A 26,419-nucleotide genomic window follows, 5' to 3' on the forward strand; every position below is an offset into this window, starting at 1 on the left:
CTGGCCTTGAAGACCCAGGGAAGGGAGCTGTGATCCAAAGAAAGGGGACAGCTTCAAGAAGTATGGAATGTCAGGGACCTCAATCCTATAACCTGAATGAATAAGGCAATGGATCCTTCCCAAGAGCCTTCAGAAAGAAAGCAGCCCTGCCTGGTACTTTGGTTCTAGCTTGGTGAGACCTGTGGGAACTGTAAGAGTAACAGACCTGTGCTGTTTTAAACCACTAAGCTTGTGGTAATTGTTACAGCAGCAATAAGAAACTAATACACTTCCCCTGGAATCTCTCAAGTGAAAGGAGGTATGTCATAAATGGAAGGTAAACTTGGAAGTGCTTTAGAAACAAGTTACTAAACGAACAAAAATGAATTCTAAATTTGAAACCCTGAGAAGAGAAAGTAATCAATGTTAGTTTTTTGTTTGATATTTCCCCATTGTTAATATATTCTTGACAACAGATAGAATATATAGGATACATGTATATAGCATCTTTTTTTTTTTTTTTTGAGACGGAGTCTTGCTCTGTCGCCCAGGCTGGAGTGCAGCGGCACAATCTCGGCTCACTGCAACCTCCCTCTCCTGGGTGCAAGCGATTCTCCTGTCTCAGCCTCCCAAATAGCTGGGACTACAGGCGCGCGCCACCATGCCCAGTTAATTTTTGTATTTTTAGTAGAGACAAGGTTTAACCATAGTGGTCAGGTTGGTCTCCATCTCCTGACCTCAGGTGATCCACCTGTCACGGCCTCCCAAAGTGCTGGGATTACAGGCATGAGCCACCACGCCGTGCCACATATAGCATCTTGTTTAAAATGTGTAAGTTACTCCTACACTATATTCACTACTAGACCCTCCGGAAGAAAATCTCACCTTTTAATAGGGCACAACATCAAGGTCTGCATACTCGTGTTTTAGAGAAGGAATACAGGAGTTTCCACACAATTAAATATTTGAATATTTAAAATGCTAAAAAGAGGCACTTTTACTACAAAGGGGAAAAAGTTCCCATCCAGGCATTGCTAAAGAGTTAAAAGAAGATGACTTCAGTTACATTTCTTCAATTTTTCTCAAAGTAGTAACGGCAAATAGAAGGGTTTGGAAAAGGTACTGGTGGGATTAGGCGAGATTCAAGTTAAAGAAAATACTTTCTCTTGGCCGGGCCCAGTGGCTCACGTCTGTAATCCCAGCACTTTGGGAGGCCGAGGCGGGCGGATCACCAGGTCAGGAGTTCGGGACCAGCCTGACCAACATGGTGAAACTCCATCTCTACTAAAAATACAAAAAAATTAGCCGGGCCTGGTGGCACGCGCCTGTAATCCCAGCTACTCGGGGGGCTGAGGCAGGAGAATAGCTTGAACCCGGAGGCGGAGGTTGCAGTGAGCCGAGATCGCGCCACTGCACTCCAGCCTGGGCGACAGAGCGAGACTGTCTCAAAAAGAAAAAAAAATTATTTATCTTGCCCTGCCCCCGACTCTGCATAGCAATGATTGCCATATTAGGGGTCGTTTTCACCAACTTTGGCTTTAAAATATCTTTCCCTTAATACTACGGAGTAAAAAGCAGTATGACAAATCACTTTATACACATGCACAGAAATTCCCCCCAAGAATCTAACTGTTGTACTTCAAAATACCGTCATCTAAACAGAGAGAAGCGCCGGGCTGCCTAGCTCCAGAACGACTCGGGAAGCCACGACCCACCCGCGCGGCCCAGCTCGGGCCGGTACCCACCCAGCACCGCGGAGCTGCTGCTCAGGACGCATTCCTGCCCCAGGCCGCGGATCAGTTGATGACCGGCCAGGGCAGCACCGCAGCGGTCCGCGGCGCACAAGGTCTCCTGCAGCCGCAGCAGGGAGCAACGCACACCGGCTCCGGAGCCCGCCATGCCGCCGAGTCCCGCTCCCGCGCGTGCGCCCGCTCGGCCCGGACCCGGAAATGCCCCTACGCGCGGGGGCGGGGCTACGGGGCACGGCGGCAGGAAATTTCCCGGGGACCCCTGCGGGAAGGCCTGGCCTGTAAGCGTTTGGTCCGAATCAACCTGGAAACCTAAGGAGAAACGCCATTCATCGGTCTGGCCTGCGGAAGTAGTTTGGGTGGCTACTTGGTGTTGGACTTGGCTAAATAAATACCAGAGGCAGATAAAACAAGCGAGGGGCCTAGGTCAAGAGCTCCAAGTTTGCTCCTCAAAAAATGAGAAACGCTGTCGGGCGCGGTGGTGCCCGCCTGCAGTCCCAACACTTTAGGAAGCTGAGGCGGGGGGATCGCAGGAGTTCGAGACCAGTCTGGGCAACATAAAGAGACCATCCCCACCACCGTCCTTAATTTTTTTTAATAAAAAAATCTTTAAATGACAAATGCATCTGTAATGTCCTTATTAACCAAAAACGCCTAAGGGATAAAGAAGCACATGCCTCCTAGCCAACACTAGAGGAACACACCCCGAGAACTGGTGCTGTCCGACCCAGTTTTCCCGCGAAAGCGCGGCCGCGCAGGGGGTCAAACCATCTGGACCGAGGGGGGCCGAGCGAGGCCTACTTCTGGTTTACGCACGGGCGCTGAAGGAAGCGGCACTGTCCCCCCCTACCGGTGCGCAGTGGCGCCTCCCGGAGGCGGAGCCACGTAAGAGCGTCGCTGTGATTGGTGAGGCCCCGCCAGGGGCGGAGACGACCTTGCCGCCGGCGGGAACTCTGGGTCTCGCTGTTCGGGAGCGCGACCCACCTGGTGGACTCGGAGTCCGCGAGCTTCGGCAAGCGGCCGCCTTTCCCCCGTAACCGCGTGCCGGCGGGGAGGGCGTGGCGCGGAGCCGACGGGAACGTCCGCGCTGCGGAGCAGGGCAGGGAAGCCAGGAGGCGGGCCCGGCCCGAGCTTGTCCTTGTCGCGCAGGTACCCCGAGCACCATGTCGTCCCCGGCGTCGACCCCGAGCCGCCGCGGCAGCCGGCGTGGAAGGACCATCCCCGCCCAGACGCGTGAGTCCCCCGAGCCGGGCCCACTACAGCCCCCGGCGCCGCCACGTCTGCTCTCTCTTGCCGCAGCTGGCAGCGCTGGGTGGGTGCGCGGGCCCCGGGTGCTCAGCCTCCGGCTGGGCGCTACCGCCTGGTGCTCACAGACACCCACAGCAGGCTGTGGCCTGGGTGCTGCTTAATTCGATTGCCCATTTGCCTCTGTTTGGTTTGGTTCAGTGGTGAGTCATAATGCCCCAAGGGACAGACAAATCCAGGAAAGGGCCTGAAAGTTCATGGCTGTCTTTTGTGTTTTGTATGACACAAGCTCGAAGTGAGGATGCCAGGTCATCTCCCTCTCAGAGACGTAGAGGCGAGGATTCCACCTCCACGGGGGAGTTGCAGCCGATGCCAGCCTCGCCTGGAGTGGACCTGCAGAGCCCTGCCGCGCAGGACGTGCTATTTTCCAGCCCTCCCCAAATGCATTCGTCAGGTGCGTGTCTGAAGATCTAGATTATGCTGTGCTTGATACACAGCTGATGCTTTATCTGCTCAGGTTTACTGGCTTTATAACAGTTGTCATGCCTAAAGCATCCCCTCTGCACCTAAGTGAGCATGTTCTTAACCAGAGGAGCTGAACGGAGTGAAGAAAATAGTGGTTTTAGGGCTTAGTGAGCAGAGGAAGCAGCTTCTCTGGTGCTTTTTTTTAATAGAACATTTAAGAGTGCTCAGAATCTCAACCACCACAGGTTGCAGTAAATATTCAGTTTGCTGTTGTGATTAGATGGTATAGATCAACAGACAACATGCTGTAATTTCATGTTTGATATGCCACCAGAATTTCCTAATTTTGTTTTTATAGCTATCCCTCTTGACTTTGATGTTAGTTCACCACTGACGTATGGCACTCCCAGCTCTCGGGTAGAGGGAACCCCAAGAAGTGGTATTAGGGGCACACCTGTGAGACAGAGGCCTGACCTGGGCTCTGCACAGAAGGGCCTACAAGTGGATCTGCAGTCTGACGGGGTGAGTGTGCAGTCTCCTGAAACCATCTTATGGCGGATATCATGTGGGTAACTCCATTTTCATGATTCTGTCATATTTTTCTGTGTAGGCAGCAGCAGAAGATATAGTGGCAAGTGAGCAGTCTCTAGGCCAAAAACTTGTGATCTGGGGAACAGATGTAAATGTGGCAGCATGCAAAGAAAACTTTCAGGTGAGCTATATGTATTAAAATTCTTACTTTGGGCTCTGAAAATGTTGGGAGACCGTGTTTCTAATCTATATCTAAGTAGCCATAATGACTAGAAGGGCCCCCTGTGGTGGCTCACACCTATAATCCCAGTACTTTGGGAGGCCAAGGTGGGAGGATCACTTGAGGCCAGGAGTTTGATAGCAGCCTGACCAATATAGTGAGACTCCATCTCTAAATTAAATTTTACAGAAGAAAAAGGAAGAAAAATATTATTTATTTCTGTCTCCTGATAGTGACATACTGTAACTTTGTGTGTTTTTAGTAGTTGCCTGTTCACAAATGCTATATGCCTAATATGTTTTCTCTCCACTTGAAGAGATTTCTTCAGCGTTTTATTGACCCTCTGGCTAAAGAAGAAGAAAATGTTGGCATAGATATTACTGAACCTCTATACATGCAACGACTTGGGGAGGTAATCAAATACTCTTTAAATTCAAGTTAATGTGTTTTAAAATAGTTAAATTAACAAAGTATAACTTGTTCACTTTTATTTTCTAGATTAATGTTATTGGCGAGCCATTTTTAAATGTAAACTGTGAACACATCAAATCATTTGACAAAAATTTGTACAGACAACTTGTCTCTTACCCACAGGTAAGAATTTAGCTTTGACCTTAATGAATTTTAGTAATTGTCTAGAAAGAATGTTTCCAGTAACAGAAATTCCTCAGTAATGAAGATAGTATGTGCAAACACGTTAAGATACCGAGTGTCATCTCCTTTGGTCGGGTGTGGTTGCTCACACTTATAATCCCAGCACTTTAGGAAGCTGAGGCAAATGGATCACTTGAGGTCGGGAGTTTGAGACCAGCCTGGCCAACAAAGTGAAACCCCATCTCTACTAAAAAATAACAAAAATTAGCCAGACGTGGTGGTGCGTGCCTGTAGTCCCAGCTACTCGGGAGTCTGAAGTGGGAAAATCACTTGAACCCCGAAGGCAGAGGTGCAGTGAGCCGAGATGGCACCACTGCTCTCCAGCCTGGGCAACAGAGTGAGATTCCATCTCAAACAAACAAACAAAAAAAACCATGTATCATCTCCTTTAAGATGAACATTTTTTTTTTCACGTTTTAATGTTCCTGAAAGTGGGATTTGTATTACTATCAATGACAGGTTATGGTTTACTTGGCAGTGTTTCTCATGTAGAAAAACGATGAATCTTGCAACTGATAGCTTCTTGGGTTTCGTAAAGTAAGTTATCTTAAATGGAAATACTTCAAATGAATTACATACTTCGTGCTGCTTTTAAAGAATGTATTTATTGTACTGTAGACTTTTACTTCTAAGCCTCAGGTCAGTTTTTATTAATGAAGTATCAGCTCTGTTGACTCTGGGTGTAGTCTTTGGAGGCAAGCAGACTTGGTTTTTCAATCTGGGTTTTGCTAATTACTGGCTGCATAACCTTGGTCAAGTTCCTTAGCCAACCAAAAGCTGTTTCCTCATCTGTAAAATGGGAACCATATGTTAAGAAATTTGAATAAATATGATTTAACTTACTTTGGTATGGCCAGGCACAGTGGTTCATGCCTGTGACCCCAGCACTTTGGGAGGCCGAAGCAGGTGGATCACCTGAGGTTGGGAGTTCAAGACCAGCCTGACCAACATGGAGAAACCCCGTCTCTATTAAAAATACAAAATTAGCCAGGTGTGGTGGTACATGCCTGTAATCCCAGCTACTCAGGAGGCTGAGGCAGGAGAATTGCTTGAATCCCAGAGGCGGAGGTTGCAGTGAGCCAAGATCATGCTGTTGCACTCCAGCCTGGGCAACAAGAGCGAAACTCTGCCTCAAAAAATAAAAATATGGCCGGGCGTGGGGGCTCACGCTTGTAATCCCAGCACTTTGGGAGGCCGAGGCAGGCGGATCACGAGGTCAGGAGATCGAGACCACGGTGAAACCCCGTCTCTACTAAAAATACAAAAAAATTAGCCGGGCGTGGTGGCGGGCGCCTGTAGTCCCAGCTACTCGGAGAGGCTGAGGCAGGACGATGGCGTGAACCCAGGAGGTGGAGCTTGCATTGAGCCGAGATTGCGCCACTGCACTCCAGCCTGGGCAACAGAGCGAGACTCCGTCTCAAAAAAAAAAATAAAAATAAATAAATAAATAAAAAACTTTACTTTGGTATCATTTTATTTTAGAAGGAAAATAATCAAAGTGTGAGGTCAAAATCTTTTTCCCTTCTAATAGAAAGCATAAAATATGCCAGTATACATCAAGAAGGCACTTTCATATAAATTATCAAATTTAACCCAATTGAGAATATGCAGAGATAGATAGTTCAGCATACCTAAATTTGAAAACAGCACGTGCATGATTCTGTAGGGTAATACTTTGGGGGCATGACATGTTGTCTTGTTTTTATACTTTGCTAATCTGACATGCCTTTATTATATTTAACACTGAGATACGAATACAAATACATCTTCATATTTGTTTTTACAGGAAGTTATTCCAACTTTCGACATGGCTGTCAATGAAATCTTCTTTGACCGTTACCCTGACTCAATCTTAGAACATCAGATTCAAGTAAGACCATTCAACGCATTGAAGACTAAGAATATGAGAAACCTGAATCCGGAAGGTAATGTATTTTTCATAGGATTACTTTTGTTGAAGGAAAATGCCTTACATGAAAATAGCCTTGTTTCATCGAGAAATTATGAAAGAAGTAATTGGTGGTGGTAGTCAAGGTGACGGATTATAAATTGACAGTAATACAGATTCAGTTATCCTATATACTTATGAACCCTCTATACTTTTTAAATTTAATTGAAGTTTCTGATATAAGAGATATGACTGTTGGCCGGGCACAGTGGCTCACGCCTACAATCCCAGCACTTCAGGTGGCCGAGGCAGGCAGATCACCTGAGGTCAGGAGTTCGAGACCAGCCTGGCCAACATGGTAAAACCCCTTTACTAAAAATACAAAAATTACCAGGGCGTGGTGGCACACGCCTGTAGTCCCAGCTACTCTCGGAAGGCTGAGGCAGGAGAAACGCTTGAACCCGGGAGGCAGAGGTTGCACTGAGCCGAGGTTGTGCCGTTGCACTCCAGCCTGGGTGACAGAATGAGACTCTGTCTCAAAAAAAAAAAGAAAAAAAAATTAGATTTTAAAGACTTGAGGATCACTTGAGGCCAGGAGTTTGAGACCAGCTTGGGTGACTAAGAGACTCCATCTCTTTTTAAGAAGAAATTAGCAAGGCACAGTAGCTCACACATGTAATCCTAGCACTCTGGGAGGCTGAGGTGATGGGCTTACTTGAGCCTGGCAGGTTGAGGCTGCAGTGAGCCGTGATTGCACCACTGTACTCCAGTCTGGGCAACAGCTTAAGACCCCATCTCAACAACAACAAAATTGTAGAGGTCTCATGAATCAGTGGCAGGATAGGGTGATCTTCACGGCTAGCAGTGGCTAAATACAGGCCAGAACAGGGTAGCTCGTCTGAAACCAGCAGGGGAAATTAGTTGGGGGCAGTCGGACCTTCAAAGGGGAAAGTTGTCTGTCAGGAAAGGTTCAAATAATAGAGGAAACGAGCAAGAGTGAAAGACCATCTAAGGAGTTCTCCTGTGTGCATAGTAATGACTGTAAAGTATAGAGGACTTTTTCTCTACCAGGTGCTCTTACTAGGCTTGAAGTACACTGGCACGTTCAGTCCTTGGCTCTGGGGTAGGTGCTGATACCACCCCATTCTATAGAGGACACAAAATGTGCACAGAGAGGCTAGGGTCAGGACTCAGTCCAGGCTGTCTGGCTTTTTTCCTGACACAGCAGGGTGTCATACAGGAGGCCAGGTGAGTGAGGCAGGAGGCAGGGAGCAGGGTAGGCAGACAAGAAGGGAGCGAGGGATGCCTGCTGGACAGGGGCCCTGAGGAAGAAGGGCCAGAGGTTCGCTGGGCTTGAGAGTCTCCTGAAGACATAGCCTGCAGACGACTGGACACAGAAAGGTCACTCTAGGCAGACTCTTGGGCACCTAGCGCCTGCCTGTGATCCCAGCTATTCCTGGACCTCTGCACCTCAGGTCAGGTGTGCTGACCTCTCTTCTCCCCTCACAGACATTGACCAGCTCATCACCATCAGCGGCATGGTGATCAGGACATCCCAGCTGATTCCCGAGATGCAAGAGGCCTTCTTCCAGTGCCAAGTGTGTGCCCACACGACCCGGGTGGAGATGGACCGCGGCCGCATTGCAGAGCCCAGTGTGTGCGGGCGCTGCCACACCACCCACAGCATGGCACTCATCCACAACCGCTCCCTCTTCTCCGACAAGCAGATGGTGCGCAGCCACCCTGGCCCCCCAGGCTATGCTTTGCCTGTCTGTATCCTCAAAAGGCCAACTGTAACTTGTCCCTCGGACCCTGAGCCTCACTTCCCGAATGGCATCCATCCCTCTCTGGTCTTGTGGGTTTCATTAGTGGCCGATGGGCTAAATACACAGAACACGCAAAGCCCCTGCTTCAGGGCACTGTCCCTTTGCTGTTGCCAGTAGCACTGTCTGTTAGAGACACCGTATTTTCATGGCCTAAAATGCTTCAAACGTTTGAGATGAGAATTCTTGGTTAAATGTCATTCTGCAGTTTTTCCATTTGTAAAGGATTGAGGAATTTTTCTGAAATTTTTTCACAAATTTTACTGTCTAAGAAGTTTGGTCTTTTTCCTCTCTATTCATGAAATTTTAAGGTGAAGTTATTAAAATGACAGAAAAAAGTGAGGGGATGGTAGAAAATTGCTTATTTACCATGATTGTAACTGTAAAGATGTGGGAGGACAGGATTTTGAGTTTTTCTGTGACTGTGTGTGCATGATTTCTTTAATGTTGCATGGGACGGAGAGCTGGAGACAGAAAGGCAGGCACCCTGCTCCCCAGGAGCACATGGCCTCCTATTCTCAGAATCCTGCAGGCTCCCAAAGTGGCTTAGAGAAAAGCCCAGCATCCTTAGGCCTCTCAGAGGGTACCTGGTTTGGAAAGGCCTTCCTCGCCCCTGCTTTATGAAAAGCATCTCAGCTTCCCCCACCGCAGCTCCCTACGTTCCTTCCCGTTTTGTTGCTGTCTGCTGCAGCAACTTCTTTAGAAGAAGCAACTTCTAAAGAAATAATGAGAAACATGGACAATCATTTATGCGGGGATATGCACTGCAGCCTTACATGGCAAAAGCAGTACAAAGACATGCAGATTTTGTCCCCCTGCACTCTCTTTGTGGCCCACATGTTCTCTGTTTGCTGCCCTTCAGATCAAGCTTCAGGAGTCTCCGGAAGACATGCCTGCAGGGCAGACACCACACACAGTCATCCTGTTTGCTCACAATGATCTCGTTGACAAGGTCCAGCCTGGGGACAGAGTGAATGTTACAGGTAAGAGTAGGTTTGCACCGGCACTTGAGCATGTCTGTCTTGCTTTCAATGCTGTGCTTTAGTGAGTCATTGGACTTGGTCACAGGTCCGGTTCTGCCTCCAGTTGTCAATGCTTGTCTTTGAGACTGTGGGGTATATGCCCGCTTTATCTGCCACCTTTTTAACTGAGTACCACGGCCCAGCAGTATGAAATTGTTCAGTTCTTCCCAAACTTGAATGTTGGAGCTCATGGTTCGTGTGGTCACTTGCCTCTTGATACCTCAGTGTCCTGGAGCTGTGTGTGTCTCAGGTCACTACTGTTGGCATGAGAGAGCAGCCTCAGACAGGCTTATATGGGTAAAGTTCGAGTTATGCCATCAGCTCAGAGAAGTATTACTCACCAATGCTGGAGTTTTGAGTAATTTTTACTTATTTCCCAAATGTATAGCCAAAGGTTAACATTTGTTTGTTACAGAGAAAAATGGGTCAGAGTGACTTGTTTCCATGCGTAGAAGCTGAGGTTCAGGGATGCATAGATAGCAGTAGCTCAGATGCCACAGTAAATCAGGACCCAGGACCCAGGTCTCCTCTTGCTGCCACAAGAGTGCTCTTTGCACAGCACCACATGAGTGTGGCAGTCTTCCTTTTGATGCTGTAGAGTCACAATGGATTTTGGTTGGGGGCAAGGGAGTGTTGATGGCAGCACGGTTCTTCATTGATGGGCAAGGTGGTGACGGTCACAGAGTGCCTGAATCTGCTCCTGAGCGGAGGGCCTAGGGCACACCACGTATCGGCTCTTGTCTTCAGCGAGGCAGTGCTCACCCTGTTTCTTCCCCAGTGTGATGTCCCGCAGTTATCACTGGCAATCTTCCGTTGTAAAAGTACTTGAAGTCATTGAGAATTTGAAAGAATGCGTAGTCTTCAGTGAGTGACGTGCGCATTTCCAGTCCTGCTACCCTGAAACCTTTGATAAAGTATTTAGTCCAATATTTTAGTTTCCTCACCTACAAAGTGGAGTTAATGTGATGATACATGTGTGAGAGTATTTGGGGCCAAGGGGCTGTGGAAAGTGCTGTGTAGATGTGAAATAAGTATCAGTGCTGCTCTGTGAGATAAATCATCCTGGGCCACTTTAAACATAATTGTCCATCCCTAGCCTATATTGGTGTGAAGAATAGTGTGTATTCTAAGAATGTGTGTAAACTGGTTTGTTGTGTTAAACAAGAATTACACTGACCCACTAAATAAACAAGGACAGTGCTCTGTGCCATTGCGTTGAGATAGCTATAACGGGGAAAGGCCGGGCTTTCTCCAAAAGCTGCAGGAATCAGCCTGGAGTTAAAGCCTTCTGGTTTGAAATCCAGAAAAGACGAACATCAGATCAGACCTCTGTATGTGGGGAGCCTGGCTTCCAGAAGAATGCATGATTTGCATGCTTTTGTCGGGGGTGGTGGGCGAGTTGAGGGGACCTAGTCTAGTTTTAATAACTGGAGGATTTTAGCATTTTGTTGCAGTCAAGTAAGTGCTAGGCAGATTCTGTATATTCAACTTAGGGAAGTAAAAATACTGCTTATTAAAAACAACCGCAAACCCAGCATTGAGCTAGAAGCACAGCAGCTCCATTTCACCCTCAGGGTGACTGTGTGCCCGTGGGCGTGCTCACGTAGCTACAGTTGCCCTGGAGCAGTGCTGACTAGTGGGCCCAGGTGAACACATCCTCGGGTCTATCATTTGCAGAAACCTGGGTTCTTTCTCTCTTTTTTTTGTTTTGTTTTGTTTTGTTTTGTTTTGTTTTGTTTTTGAGACGGAGTTTCACTCTTGTCGCCCAGGCTGGAGTCCAATGGCACGATCTTGGCTCACCGCAACCGCAACCTCCCAGGTTCAAGCCATTCTTCTGCCTCAGCCTTCTGAGTAGCTGGGATTACAGGCATGTGACACCACGCCCGGCTAATTTTTGTATTTTTAGTAGAGACAGCGTTCTCCTTGTTGATTAGGGTGGTCTCGAACTCCCGACCTCAGCTGATTCACCTGCTTCAGCCTTCCAAAGTGCTGGGATTACAGACAGGAGCCACCTTGGTTCTTTCGAACTTGTCTGTTTCCTGCTGCTGTTTCCCCGCTTGCTTATAGCGGGCGGGAGCTTTGCAATGTGGGTCTGAGTCCTGGGCTTGGGAGGGTCATTTGGAGCTCACCCTTTCCAGGGCCAGCCCGGCGTGGTGCCTCACTCTGAAGTGCACCTATTGCCTATGCTGGTTGCTGAGCCCCTCGGAGGAAGATATGGGAAGGTAAAAGTGCATCTCCTGGTTGTGCCCTCAGGCATCTATCGAGCTGTGCCTATTCGAGTCAATCCAAGAGTGAGTAATGTGAAGTCTGTCTACAAAACCCACATTGATGTCATTCATTATCGGAAAACGGATGCAAAACGTCTACATGGCCTTGATGAAGAAGCAGAACAGAAACTTTTTTCAGAGAAACGTGTGGAATTGCTTAAGGAACTTTCCAGGAAACCAGACATTTATGAGAGGCTTGCTTCAGCCTTGGCTCCAAGCATTTATGAACATGAAGATATAAAGAAGGTAACAGTGGATTTTAAGCTAGGGGTTGGGATTTACAATTCTTTGGGATCAAATAGTATAAACATCTACTCCGTCACTCGAGCCATCCGCCATAAAGGACAGAGTTGTGGCCTGTTAGAGCAAGTGCTGGCAACCTGATTTGCCATTGGTTGAGAAGAATCATAGCATTGTCTATCCTCATCTCTGGTCTAAACTTAGGTTTCTAAACAGAAGAGGCCACACAGTGTCAGAATAGGGACTTGCATGGCCACCATTCTGGCGTAATGATAGGTGCTGATGAATTGGTCAGTGATAACTTAGAGCATATCAAGCACTTTCATGAGCCTTTTTATACCTTCCTGTGATTTCTTAATTGTAGTTCTTTATAAGAGAGAAAAGTACCTCTAAAGTTTAAACTACATCTCAGTTACTGTGCAGAAAATGAATGTTTTAGGCATGTCTCTGTTTGATTATTTAGGGAATTTTGCTTCAGCTCTTTGGCGGGACAAGGAAGGATTTTAGTCACACTGGAAGGGGCAAATTTCGGGCTGAGATCAACATCTTGCTGTGTGGCGACCCTGGTACCAGCAAGTCCCAGCTGCTGCAGTACGTGTACAACCTCGTCCCCAGGGGCCAGTACACGTCTGGGAAGGGCTCCAGTGCAGTTGGCCTCACTGCGTACGTAATGAAAGACCCTGAGACAAGGCAGCTGGTCCTGCAGACAGGTGCTCTTGTCCTGAGTGACAACGGCATCTGCTGTATCGATGAGTTTGACAAGATGAATGAAAGTACAAGATCGGTATTACATGAAGTCATGGAGCAGCAGACTCTGTCCATTGCAAAGGTGAGTCACCTTCTCCACCGTGAACGTGGACATGTTTAAATTATGAGGACCCTTGAAAGACAGCGTCTGTGGAACTGTGCTGTGCTACCTTGGTTCTAATTTAGGGAAATTGATAAGTGCTTTTCACATCATATTTCAGCTAAATCTCAACATGTCTTCTGCAGGTTATCATGTTTTTGTCTTTATTGCTGTACTAGCCTTGAATTTGTCCTAAAGCTCTTGCAAGGTGCCTGCTTCCTGAGAAAGATGTGGTTATAGCACACATTCATCTAAACTCAGTCCTTGGCATGAATCTGAGGACAGGGCTTATCCAGGTGAACTGCTGAAGTCAGTAAAGGCAACATGGCTCAGGCAATAGAAACGCAGTAGAGGGAATATGGGTTTAGTAGGTGGCCGGGCGAAGACGGGGCTTGTTAATTGCCAGCGTCAGGGAGAGGCTTCTAACCACACTCTTTTCTCTGATAGGCCGGGATCATCTGTCAGCTCAATGCGCGCACCTCTGTCCTGGCAGCAGCAAATCCCATTGAGTCTCAGTGGAATCCTAAAAAAACAACCATTGAAAACATCCAGCTGCCTCATACTTTATTATCAAGGTATTAAAACAGATTTTTATTTTGTTCATTTGTAGAATATTCAGGGTGAGATTGAAAAGGAGCTACTAAGATTCAGCAACTGCTAATGGAAACTCTTCACTCTTATCAAGATGTTTCAAATTTGGTTGGTCAAGAGTTTTCACAACAAGGATGATGTGTGTTCTCATTTGTTTTTGAAGCAGTTGGGATGTTTCCCTCCCATGCCGTTTTCACATGGCTGTCACTCACTACCCTTAGTCCTAAAGCCACTGCTGAGAATCAACAGAGAACAACTCCGTACGGTAGATGAGGCTCTGAAAAGTTAGATTTATTAAAGTGCAATCATATAATCTTCACTTGGCCCCACTACAAATATTGGACATTTTTCATAAATGGATTTTAGGTTTTAATTGCTTGCTTTTTTTTTTTCTTTTTTTTGACAGAAATTTTTTTTTCCCCAAAAAACAGTTGAATGTGTTTTCATTCAAATCTTTCCATTGTTAGCCAGGTACAGTGACTCACATCTGTAATCCCAGCACTTTGGGAGGCTGAGGTGGGTGGATCGCCTGAGCTCAGGAGTTTGAGGCCACCTTGGGCAAATTGATGAAACTCCGTCTCTACTAAAATACAAAAAATTAGCGCGGTGTGGTGGCACATGCCTGTAATCCCAGCTACTGGAGAGGCTGAGGAGGCACAAGAATTGCTTGAGCCTGGGGGAGTGGAGATTGCAGTGAGCTGAGATCATACCACTTCACTCTAGCTTGGGCTACAGAGTGAGACTCTGTCTCAAAAAAAAAAAAAAAAAACAGGCCGGGCACGGTGGCTCACGCTTGTAATCCCAGCACTTTGGGAGGCCAAGGCGGGTGGATCACGAGGTCAGGAGATCGAGACCACGGTGAAACCCCGTCTCTACTAAAAATACAAAAAAATTAGCCGGGCGTGGTGGTGGGCGCCTGTAGTCCCAGCTACTCGGAGAGGCTGAGGCAGGAGAATGGCATGAACCCGGGAGGCGGAGCTTGCAGTGAGCCGAGATCGTGCCACTGTACTCCAGCCTGGGCGACAGAGCGAGACTCCAGCTCAAAAAAAAAAAAAAAAAAAAAACTTTCCATCGCCAAAATTATAGTAACCTTTCCCTAAGGGAAGACTTCCTTTGACTCAGCTGATTGGTCCCCAGTCATTCCCTGGGCCGACCTAAGGGCTAGGGACAGCACAGGATGAATGGGGTGAGTGGATGGACACGAAGGCCCTTTCCACACCAGGCAAAGATGCTTCTCCCTGGGGGCGCTCCCAGGGTGCACATTCACTGCACATCTGTGGTGCTCAAGCAGTCTTTAGTACGTCGTTTGTAAGTGTATTGGTGTCTCAACTAGGAAAACAGTTTTTTTGTTGTTTTTTGTTTGTTTGTTTGTTTGTTTGTTTTTTGAGACAGAGTCTCCCTCTGTCGGCCAGGCTGGAGTGCAGTGGCGCGAACTTGGCTCACCGCAACCTTCACCTTACAGGTTCAAGTGATTCTCCTGCTTCAGCTTCCCGAGTAGCTGGGATTACAGGCACGTGCCACCATTCCTGGCTAATCGTTGCATTTTTAGTAGAGACAGGGTTTCACCTTGCTGGCCAGGCTGGTCTCAAACTACCAACCTTAGGTGATCCACCCGCCTCGGCCTCACAAGGTGCTGGAAAAACAGTATTTTTACTTTGTTTTCTTAGGTTTGATTTGATCTTCCTCATGCTGGACCCTCAGGACGAAGCCTATGACAGGCGTCTGGCTCACCACCTGGTCGCACTGTACTACCAGAGCGAGGAGCAGGCGGAGGAGGAGCTCCTGGACATGGCGGTGCTGAAGGACTACATTGCCTACGCGCACAGCACCATCATGCCGCGGCTAAGTGAGGAAGCCAGCCAGGCTCTCATCGAGGTAACCCTGCTGAAAAAAGGCTTACTGTGCCTGTAGACCACAGCATTCATGTAATTGACCAGTCATCTCCTTTAAAATATTAATTATTTTGTTATGAATAACATACTGTTTTCTTCCTTGTTTTGAGACAGAGCCTGGCTCTCTTGCCCAGGCTGGAGTGCAGTGGCTTGATCTCAGCTTACTGCAGCCTATGGCCTGTGCTTCTGGGTTCAAGCAATTCTCCTGCTTCAGCCTCCCTACTAGCTGGGATTACAGGTGCCCACCACCACTCCCGGCTAATTTTTGTATTTTTAGTAGAGACAGGGTTTCACCGTGTTGGCCAGGCTGGTCTTGAACTCCTGACCTCAAGTGATGTGCCAGCCTCTGCCTCCCAAAGTGTTAGGATTGCAGGCGTGAGCCACCATGCCTGGCCTGAGAATAATATATTTTTTGTGTGTGTGTGTGTGAGACGGAGTCTCGCTCTGTCCCCCAGTCTGGAGTGCAGTGGCGCGATCTCGGCTCACTGCAAGCTCCACCTCCCAGGTTCATGCCATTCTCCTGCCTTAGCCTCCTGAGTAGCTGGGACTACGGGCACCCGACACCACGCCTGGCTAATTTTTTGTAATTTTAGTAGAGACGGGGTTTCACTGTGTTAGGATGGTCTCGATCTCCTGACCTCGTGATCCGCCTGCCTCGGCCTCCCAAAGTGCTGGGATTACAGGCGTGAGCCACTGTGCCCAGCAGTATACTATTTTTTATAACTGTTTATTGTTTCCTCCCATATTGCAAAATTGACTTTTCCAAATGTTGCAAAAGGGAGAAATAGTTCATTTATGTAGGTGGTACACACACTTTATATGTTTAAATACTTACAAGCATAGTGAATTTAAGATCAAAGACCTGGTTTCAAATAGAGGCAACACTACGTAGTAATTTGGAAACTGAAAAAGTCATCCAGTTTCTATAAGCTTCCTTTTGCTTGTAAAAAACAGAATGAGCAGTCTTTTAGGCTCACTTTTCAGCATCCTTGTACATGAGCTGAAGTGCACATTAGGTTATTCAAGCATTGTGATATTAAGAAGGTTCCTGGTGCTTTGATGAGCTTTACATCCTAACTGAGCTCCCAAAAATTCTAAGATGAAAGTTACAGACATTATGTAATTTTTTTATGTGTCATGGTCTTGGGGGTTGTTCATGAAGAAATAAGACCGTGTCATCTGTATGTGAAATTGATACAACTTACTTTTGCAGCATTCTCCCAGCAATCCTTATGTGCCCCATTGTGCCCCATGTGAGCACTTTTCCCAGACAGGCCCTGATTGATTCTCCCCATGAGTGCTCACAGCCTGCTCCTCTCCCCACATGCCACATCCCTTTCCTCTGCCACGCCATGCCCGTCTCAGTTCTTCAGAGCTACGTTAGATGCCACCCTCTCCAAGAATTCTTCCCAAGCATCTCCCAGTTGGAATATGTTCACCCACCACTGCACGCTGCACATTGATGTCTTCACCTGCGATTTCTGTGGTCTGTCTGTGTAGTCTCTACCACTTGATGAGCTCCGGGTCCCAGGACCATATCTGAGTTCCGTTTACTTAACGGAAGCCTAAGTGTTCAAAATTCAACCACAAAACTAAAGTTGTCACCAAGGAGGTTTGCTTTTGTTTTTCTACCTACAATAGGCTTATGTAGACATGAGGAAGATTGGCAGTAGCCGGGGAATGGTTTCTGCATACCCTCGACAGCTAGAGTCATTAATCCGCTTAGCAGAAGCCCATGCTAAAGTAAGATTGTCTAACAAAGTTGAAGCCATTGATGTGGAAGAGGCCAAACGCCTCCATCGGGAAGCTCTGAAGCAGTCTGCAACTGATCCCCGGACTGGCATCGTGGACATATCTATTCTTACTACAGGTTCGTTATTTTCAGTGAACAGAAAAGCTTTTGAAAATTATTTCAATATGTATGTAGTTAATATGTCAGATTTACGCTAACAGTTAAATCATTTGAAACAGAAGTTCTTAACCTTTTTTGGATTAGGACCCCTTTGAGAATCTGATGAAAGTTGCCCTTTAATCTTATCTTGATAAAAATATTCATTAACACACACACAGTTTTGTGTATAGTTTTTTTTTTATATATATGTACTTTAAGTTTTAGGGTACATGTGCACAACGTGCAGGTTAGTTACATATGTATACATGTGCCATGTTGGTGTGCTGCACCCAGTAACTTGTCATTTAACATTAGGTATATCTCCAAATGCTATCCCCCCCCCCCCCCCACCCCACAACAGGCCCCGGTGTGTGATGCTCCCCTTCCTGTGTCTGTGTGTTCTCATTGTTCAATTCCAGTTTTGTGTATAGTTTTAAGGAGATTCTGTCTCCTTGACTGTCTGGGAAGTTTTGTTAACCCATTTTAGAGAAATTATTTGTTTCTTAGCAGCAGCTGCATGCTGCACAGATGTGTAGACCGTTATAGAAAGCAGCAGCTAGTGGCTTACAGAAAATTCCAAATAATTCAAAACTCATTCCCTTCAAATGTACTCAGCCCCTGTCCCCTTATCTTTCTACGTGATACTACTAAAGGAATATTTTTGAGAACTTGAAACATTTCATTTCATAATAGCAAAAATGTTTTCATTGATTCCTTTTTAATCAGGGATGAGTGCCACCTCTCGTAAACGGAAAGAAGAATTAGCTGAAGCATTGAAAAAGCTTATTTTATCTAAGGGCAAAACACCAGCTCTAAAATACCAGCAACTTTTTGAAGATATTCGGGGACAATCTGACATAGTAAGTGTTTATATGTATTTTTTGTTTGATAGAGCTTTCTCTTTTCCTTAATATTGCTTTTGGGTTTTTTCCCAATATTTATTAAATAATAAATACAGATAAGAATGAAGAAAAGGGGCCGGGCGCAGTGGCTCACGCCTGTAATCCCAGCACTTTGGGAGGCCGAGGCGGGCGGATTACAAGGTCAGGAGATCGAGACCATCCTGGCTAACACGGTGAAACCCCGTCTCTACTAAAAATACAAAAAATTAGCCGGGCGTGGTGGCAGGCGCCTGTAATCCCATCTACTCGGGAGGCTGAGGCAGGAGAATGGCGTGAACCCAGGAGGCGGAGCTTGCAGTGAGCCGAGATCGCGCCACTGCACTCCAGTGTGGGTGACAGAGCGAGACTCCGTCTCAAAAAAAAAAAAAAAAAAAAGAATGAAGAAAAGGAAGATGAACCATAAGCCATCATCAAGAAATAATCACAATTAAAATTTTTGGCTGGGTGCCGTAGCTCACACCTGTAATCTTATTTGGGACGCCGAAGTGGGCAGATCACTTGAGGCCAGGAGTTTGAAACCAGCCTGACCAATATGGTGAAAACCTGTCTCTACTAAAAATACAAAAATTAGCTGGGTGTGGTGATAAGCACCTGAAATCCTGGCTACTCAGGAGGCTGAGGCAGGAGAATTGCTTGAACCCGGGAGGCAGAGGTTGCAGTAAGCTGAGATCCCACCACTGCACTCCAGCCTGGGCACCAGAGCGGAACTCCATCTCAAGAAAAAAAAAAAAGAAAGAAAAAATTGTTATGCCCCTTTCGTAGTTGTTATAAGTTTGCTTTAGGTATGAAATATTTGGGTGTCCTTTTTTAAATAAGTAAGGTAGTTGTTTAGTGAAAAGAACTATGCAGGCTTTCAGTGCTGGTCCACTTTCCGTCGCTGTGTTGTCACTGAGAGGGCAGAGTTGATAGTTACAACGTAGACTATACAGATGCCAAGTCTACCATATGGACCATCTGGCCACTCCACTCCTGATTTAGAGCATAAGGCATGTGTACAGCCACCAAAAAGAGAAAGATTCTGGGTGGTACTTTAACATTATAATTATTGTGTTTCTAACAGGTAAAGGAGGGACTTGACGTGTAAAATATTTATTTTCTTTCTCTTCCCCACAGGCAATTACTAAAGATATGTTTGAAGAAGCACTGCGTGCCCTGGCAGATGATGATTTCCTGACGGTGACTGGGAAGACCGTGCGCTTGCTCTGAAGCCTTGTGAGCAAGGAAGGCTGCCTGCATGTCCTGCTTGCTGCACGCCACATGGGTGTGGTCTGCATCTCAGTTGGCCGCCATCAGTGTAAATAGAGCTTAAAGTCATGTTTGGCTGCATAAAAATTTTCTAACTTGAGTTCAATATTTGTAGTGAAGTATCTGTTTTCATTTTTTTCACATTATAAATAAAAATACTATGCTGGCCGGGCGCAGTGGCTCACACCCGTAATCCCAGCACTTTGGGATGCCAAGGCAGGTGGATCACGAGGTCAGGAGTTCAAGACCAGCCTAGCCAAGATGGTGAAACCCCATCTCTACTAAAGATAACAAAAAATTAGCTGGGCGTGGTGGCACACGCCTGTAATCCCAGCTACTCAGGAGGCTGAGGCAGGAGAATCGCTTGAACCCAGGCGGCAGAGGTTGCAGTGAGCCAAGATCGCGCCACTGCACTCCAGCCTCAGCAACAGAGTGAGACTGTCTCAAAAAAAAAAAAAAAAAAATACTATGCCAATTTTCAAACATACTGTAGAGATTATTTTCAAGTGCCATTTTATAGTATAGCAGCAGGGCTTTTACTCTGTGTATGCACGGATGCAGTCTGGGGCATGGTTTGTGTGCTGGACTTTTTCTTGGCCATCATCAGTATGCTTATGGATTTGATGATAGGCATAGACAGGGCATATCACCTCAGTGGTAAAGGGCTAGAGCCTTTCTTTTTTATGGCACTTTTTTTTTTTTTTTTTTTTTTTGAGACAGGGTCTTACTCTGTCACCCTGGCTAGAGTACACTGGTACAATCACGGCTCAATGCAGCCTTAACCTCCTGGGCTCAGGTGTATGTCACTATGCCCAGCTACTTTTTGTATTTTTTGGTAGAGACAGGGCTTCGCCATGTTGCCCAGGCTGCAAGCGATATGCCTGGGCACAAGCGATCTGCCCACCTCAACTTCCAGAAGTGCTGAGATTACAGGTGTGAGCCACTGCACCCAGCCTTTGTTTTATTTTTTATTTTTTGAGAGGTATAATTCTTTCTAGAGGTTTTTTCTCATGGCTACTATTAGATCAGGAATGCGTGATTGGAGATTATTAGATTGTAGGTTAACTTCTACCCCTTTACCCTAATATGTAAAACTTTTTCCTAAATAAATGATAGAAGGAATAATACTTGGTTATCTGGCATTATTTTTCAGTAAGAAAAAAGCTTTACTAACCACTACATTCATGGAAATTTGTAGGGGTAAGTATTTTATAGGTCATAAAAAACACCATAATATAACAAATCTCGTTTCCTTTAAATATGAAGTAAATCCTAACAGTCATCTTTATAAAATGACCGTAGGCTAAAATCTTGCGTGTAAGTACTGTTACAATAAATAATTTCTGAAACCTTTAAATCATATGAGTTGGGCCTTTTTTATAACTTAGAATCAACATTTTTTAATAAAGTATCCATAGAAAATGATAGGTCTGGCCAGGCGCGGTGGCTCATGCCTATAATCCCAGCACTTTGGGAGGCCGAGATGGCTGGATCACGAGGTCGGGAGATCGAGACCATCCTGGCTAACACTGTGATACCCTGTCTCTACTAAAAATGCAAAAAAAATTAGCCGGGCCTGGTGGCGGGCACCTGTAGTCCCAGCTACTCTGGAGGCTGAGGCAGGAGAATGACATGAACCCGGGAGGCAGAGCTTGCAGTGAGCCGAGATCATGCCACTGCACTCCAACTCCAGGCTGGGCAACAGAGTGAGACTCCATCTCAAAAAAAAAAAAAAAAAAAAAAAAAAAAAAAGAGATCTAATTGAATATTTAAATAGCATTAAAATGTTAGCAGTAGAATGCTGTATTAAATATCCTAAGTCAAAAATGTTTTTAATACACCTAATCTACCAAACATACCTTAGCCTAGCCTACCTTAAAAAAGCTGAGCATACTTAAATCAGCCTATGGTTGAGTAAAATCATGCAAAACAAAGCCTATTTTATAATAAAGTGTTATGGTTGGGTGCAGTGGCTCATGCCTGTAATCCCAACACTTTGGGAGGCCGAGGCAGGTGGATCCTGAAGTGAGGAGTTCGAGACCAGTCTGGTCGACATGGCCAAACCCTGTCTCTACCAAAAATAAAAAAAAAATTAGCGTGGTGGTGAGTGCCTATAATCTCAGCTACTCAGGAGGCTGAGGCAGGAGAATTGCTTGAACCCCGGAGGTGGAGGTTACAGTGAGCCGAAATCATGCCACTGCACTCCAGCCTGGCGACGGTGTGAGACTGTCTCAAATAAATAAAGTGTTAAATGTCTTGTGTACTACATTGGTAACACAAGAAAAGGTCAGTCAAAATTCAAAATTTGAAGAACATTGAAATTTTAACAGCTTTATACCATGTAAAGTTGAAAAATCATAAGTTGAAAAAGAATTAAATAATCTGTACTTATTGACTAAGTTGGTTTCCCCCTGAAGTTTATGTACTAGTAATATTTTTCTAAACCTAGTATTTGAATACCAAGTTGAAGGTATATTCCACTGTAAATGAAGTGTGTGTATATAGTTTCATTTTAAGGGGATTTTAGTAGAATGAAAATAATGGGGTTGTCCTGTTGCTGTCAGGTTCCATCATAGTGAATCTCAGTTTAATTGAGTAAACTTTGTTTTCTCCAGAGTCTAAAATAATTCAGTGCTTGCTTCAGCCACACATATGTGAGAATTGGAATGATACACAAAAGATTACCATGGCCCCTGCACAAGGATGACGCACAAATCCATGAAGCATTCTATACTTTAAATAAAAACTGTAGTTATTTGGCCGGACGCAATGGCTCACGCCTGTAATCCCAACACTTTGGGATGCCGAGGCAGGCAGATCACGAGGTCAGGAGTTCGAGACCAGCCTGACCAACTTGGTGAGACTCCATCTCTACTAAAAATACAGAAATTAGCTGGGCATGGTGGCGGGTGCCTGTAATCTCAGCTATTCAGGAGGCTGAATCTCTTGAACCCAGGAGGCGGAGGTTGCAGTGAGATGAGATCGTGCCCTTGCACTCGCCTGGGCGACAGAGTGAGACTCCATCTCAAAAAAAAAGTTGTAGTTATTTAGCAAACTTGTTTATGTCTATAGCTGTCCACTGGTCATAAGTTTCTTGAGAGAAGGAATGGTCGTATCCTTCAGTGCAGTGCCTGGTGCTTGGTGCTAGATGCTTGTTACATGTTCGTAGAGATAACTCTTATGAAAGGAGGGTGAAGGTGTAAAAGTCAGAAGGCATTCTTGAAAACAGCGAAGTATCAGGCTGTGGAGTGGAGGAATAAGAGGAATTACAGTCCTGCCCCATAAATTCTTATAAATATTCCCTTAGAGGGTATGCCTCATCATCTCATGGAACTCAGGGGATACCCAGTATTGCTAATTAAAACGGCTTGCTTTATTTGTTTGGAGAATGCATGTGCCATTCTCCTTCAGCATCCATCATAGATAAAACCAACTCCATCTAAAGGAGTGCACAACTAACAAGAGAAATGAGGAAACCCAGAATTTAATGACTCAGCACATCAGTTAGGAAATACTTTTAAAAACTGCTGTTGCTTACTAAATCTAAGAAACTCTTAAAATGCCTCTGTAATTCAATTTTTTAAACTTTTATTTTGAAATAATTTCACGACCGGGCACGGTGGCTCACACCTGTAATCCCAGCACTTTGGGAGGCTGAGGTGGGTGGATCACCTGAGGTCAGGAGTTCAAGACCAGCCTGGCCAACATAGTGAAACCCCGTCTCTACTAAAAATACAAAAAAATTAGCTGGGCATGGTAGTGCATGCCTGTATTCCCAGCTACTCAGGAGGCTGAGGCAGGAGAATCGCTTGAACCCGAGAGGCAGAGGTTGTGGTGAACCAAGATCGTACCACTGCATCCCAGCCTGGGCAACAGAGCAAGACTCCATCTCAAAAAAAAAAAAAAATAGAAATAATTTCAAACTTACACAAAAGTTGCAAGAACAGTATAGTTTCCATATACCCTTCACTCTGACATTCCTTTAACGATATTATTTTATGAAGTTTGCTTTTATTTTATTTTTTTTGAGACAGTCTCGCTCTGTCACCCAGGCTGCAGTGCGGTGGCGTGATCTCGGCTCACTGCAACCTCTGCCTCCCAGGTTCAAGCAATTCTCCTGCCTCAGCCTCCCCAGTAGCTGGGATTACAGGCGCCCACCACCAGGCCTAGCTAATTTTTTTTTTTATTATTATTTATTTTTTTAGTAGAGACAGGGTTGCACCATGTTGGCCAGGCTGGTCTTGAACTCCCGGCCTCAGATGATCCGCCCACCTCGGCCTCCCAAAGTGCTGGGATTACAGGTGTGAGCCACCATGCCCGGCAGTGAAATTATTTCAAAATACAAGTTTAAAAAATTGAATTATAGTGGCATTTTAAGACTTTCTTAGATTTAGTAAGCAACAGCAGTTTTTAATAGCTATTTCCTAGGCTGGGCGCAGTGGCTCACGCCTGTAATGCCAGCACTTTGGGAGGCCGAGGTGGGCAGATCACGAGGTCAGGAGATTGAGACCATCCTGGCTAACATGGTGAAACCCCATCTCTACTAAAAATACAAAAAATTAGCCGGGTGTGGTGGTGGGCGCCTGTAGTCCCAGCTACTCGGGAGGCTGAGGCAGGAGAATGGCGTGAACCCAGGAGGCGGAGGTTGCAGTGAGCCGAGATCGCGCCACTGCACTCCAGCCTGGGCGACAGAGCGAGATTATGTCTCAAAAAAAAAAAAAATTATTTCCTAACTGATGTCATAGTAGAGATGGGGTTGCACCATGTTGGCCAGGCTGGTCTTGAACTCCTGACCTCAGGTGATCCGCCTGCCCTGGCCCCCCAAAGTGCTGGGATTATAGGTGTGAGCCATCATGCCCAGACTTTTTTTTTTTTTTTTTTTTTAAAGACAGAGGGTATCGCTTTGTCACCCAGACTGGAGTGCAGTGGTGTGATCGTAGCTCACTGCAGCCTCAAACTCCTGGGCTCAAGTGATCCTCCTACCTTGGCCTCCTGAATAGCTGGGACTACAGGCACACATCATGATGCCTAGCTAATTTATTTTTATTTTTATTTTTAGAGATGGGGTCTTGCTACCTCACCCAGGCTGCTCTCAAACTCCTGGCCTCAGCAATCATCCTGCCTCTGCCTCCCAAAATACTAAGATTACAAGTGTGAGCCACTGCACCCAGCCTATAATGGATGCTTTTTTTTTTTTTCCTGTTGCCCAGGCTGAACAGAAGTGATCTTGGCTCACTGCAACCTCCACCTCATGGGTTCAAGTGGTTCTCCTGCCTCAGCCTCCTGATTAGCTGGGATTACAGATGTGTGCCACCATGCCCTGCTAATTTTTTTTTTTTTTCGTATTTTTAGTAGAGACATGGTTTCACCATGTTGGCCAGGCTGGTCACAGACTCCTAACCTCAGGTGATCTGCCCACCTCAGCCTCGCAAAGTGCTGGGATTACAGGTGTGGGCCACCCTGCCCAGCCTTTATTTTTTTTTTTTTTTTTTAATTTTTTTTTTTTGAGACGGAGTCTCACTCTGTCGCCCAGGCTGGAGTGCAATGGCGTGATCTCGGCTCACTGCAACCTCCGCCTTCCAGGTTCAAGCCATTCTCCTGCCTCAGCCTCCCGAGTAGCTGGGATTACAGGCGCTGCCACCATGCCCAGCTAATTTTTTGTGTTTTTAGTAGAGACGGGGTTTCACTATGTTGGCCAGGCTGGTCCTAAACTCCTGACCTCGTGATCCGCCCGCCTCGGCCTCCCAAAGTGCTGGGATTACAGGCGTGAGCCACCTCACCTGGCTATTTATTTTAGAGATGGGGTCTCACTATGTTGCCCAGGCTGGTCTCAAACTCCTGGCCTCAAGCAGTCCTCCTGCCTCAGCCTCTCAAAGCACTGGGATTACAGGCATTAACCACTGTTCCTAGCCTCATTTTAGTAATTTCTATCTCTTTGTTGATATCCTCATTTTATTCATATGTTCCCTCGATTTCCTTTTTTTTTTTTTTTTTTTTTGGTAGTTGTTGTTGTTCTTGTTGTTTTTGAGACAGAGTCTCACTCTGTTACCCAGACTGGAGTGCAGTGGTGTGGTCTCAGCTCACTGCAGCCTCCAACTCCCAGGTTCAAGCGATTCTCCTGCCTCAGCCTCCCAAGTAGCTGGTACAACAGGCGCATGCCACCACACCTGGCTGATTTTTGTGTTTTTAGTAGCAACAGGGTTTCACCATGTTGGCCAGGCTGTTCTCGAACTCCAGGTGATCCGCCCACCTCGGCCTCCCCAAGTGCTGGGAGTACAGGTGTGAGCCACCGCACCCAGCCCCTGCGTTCAATATATTTTATAGCCGGGCTTGGTGGCTTACGCCTGTAATCCCAGCTATTCAGGGATTAAATATAAATATATAAATAAATATATATATATATATTTTTTAACTTGTCTTGCTTCCATGAACACCTTATGAAGGTTTTCTTATGGTCTGGTGCTGCCTTGTCTGCTCAAATAAACTTTAAAATTTGAATATATATGCCTAAGTTTATCTCATAACAGCCCTGTCAGAAGTGAGGATCTGAAGGAGGGCCCTGAGGGTGGCCCCTGCAGCAATGAGCCACCTGTCGGGGGCACTGGTGAAGCCATTGTGCTTTTCTACCTGCATCGATAAGCCCCCTTGATAGATACAAGTTTTCACAACTTGTGGCAACTTATCTGAGTTTACTTGAGCATTTTTCATTCAGACTAGGGCCAGACATCAGATTGGATTCAACCTGGGTTCTGCCGGAAGTCTCAGGTAGATAATGTTTCAAGAAGTCAGAAAATAATAGGTTCATCTGAATCCAAGGAGTCTGGGACTCCTGCTCAGAACCTGTGCATTTCTAGAGATATGGGTACATATGATAAAAAATAATGCCTAAGTGCGGTGGCTCACACCCATAATCCCAGCACTTTGGGAGGCCGAGGCAGGTAGATCACCTCAGGTCAGGAGTTCGAGACC

The 26,419-nt window shown here is 46.1% G+C and overlaps 2 protein-coding genes and 1 non-coding gene across 5 annotated transcripts in view; 2 read left to right on the forward strand and 1 right to left on the reverse strand.

Moving 5' to 3' along the window:
• The window catches only part of PRKDC (protein kinase, DNA-activated, catalytic subunit), a 184,772-nt gene extending 182,860 nt beyond the window's left edge, over positions 1 to 1,912 (reverse strand). The window contains exon 1 of the mRNA XM_030795536.1: positions 1,725 to 1,912. Within this exon, the coding sequence (XP_030651396.1) occupies positions 1,725 to 1,878 (154 nt within the window). The 5' untranslated portion in view covers positions 1,879 to 1,912. The remainder of the gene's footprint in view (positions 1 to 1,724) is intronic.
• A 737-nt stretch (positions 1,913 to 2,649) lies between these two features.
• On the forward strand, positions 2,650 to 20,807 carry MCM4 (minichromosome maintenance complex component 4). Of its 3 annotated transcripts, none has more exons than XM_003278463.2 (17): positions 2,650 to 2,760; positions 2,877 to 2,960; positions 3,262 to 3,426; positions 3,796 to 3,959; positions 4,048 to 4,149; positions 4,505 to 4,600; positions 4,687 to 4,782; positions 6,629 to 6,767; positions 8,240 to 8,460; positions 9,416 to 9,536; positions 11,829 to 12,088; positions 12,546 to 12,911; positions 13,377 to 13,504; positions 15,188 to 15,395; positions 17,054 to 17,282; positions 18,030 to 18,163; positions 19,319 to 20,807. In XM_003278463.2, exons 2-17 carry the CDS (start codon positions 2,891 to 2,893, stop codon positions 19,409 to 19,411), a joined length of 2,592 nt encoding a protein of 863 aa, XP_003278511.1. In that variant the 5' UTR covers positions 2,650 to 2,760; positions 2,877 to 2,890; the 3' UTR covers positions 19,412 to 20,807. The 3 variants fall into 3 exon arrangements, with proteins under 3 accessions (XP_003278511.1, XP_030650884.1, XP_030650885.1); XM_030795025.1 differs by having other exon boundaries at positions 2,664 to 2,739; XM_030795024.1 differs by having other exon boundaries at positions 2,657 to 2,760; positions 2,877 to 3,426.
• A 1,276-nt stretch (positions 20,808 to 22,083) lies between these two features.
• LOC115830785 lies at positions 22,084 to 22,188 on the forward strand. The gene has a single exon (XR_004026322.1). It is a non-coding gene; the product is annotated as a U6 spliceosomal RNA (small nuclear RNA).
• Positions 22,189 to 26,419: the final 4,231 nt, after the last annotated feature.

This window comes from Nomascus leucogenys, chromosome 16 (genome assembly GCF_006542625.1).
Source record: "Nomascus leucogenys isolate Asia chromosome 16, Asia_NLE_v1, whole genome shotgun sequence".
Classification (NCBI taxonomy): domain Eukaryota; kingdom Metazoa; phylum Chordata; class Mammalia; order Primates; family Hylobatidae; genus Nomascus; species Nomascus leucogenys.

Coding starts and splice junctions, on each gene's coding strand:
- MCM4 (XM_030795024.1), top strand. CDS start 3,186: ATGCCCCAAGGGACAGACAAATCCAGGAAAGGGCCTGAAAGTTCATGG. Junction 4,601..4,686: donor ACATGCAACGACTTGGGGAG/GTAATCAAATAC, acceptor TTTATTTTCTAG/ATTAATGTTATTGGCGAGCC. Junction 12,912..13,376: donor AGACTCTGTCCATTGCAAAG/GTGAGTCACCTT, acceptor TTTCTCTGATAG/GCCGGGATCATCTGTCAGCT.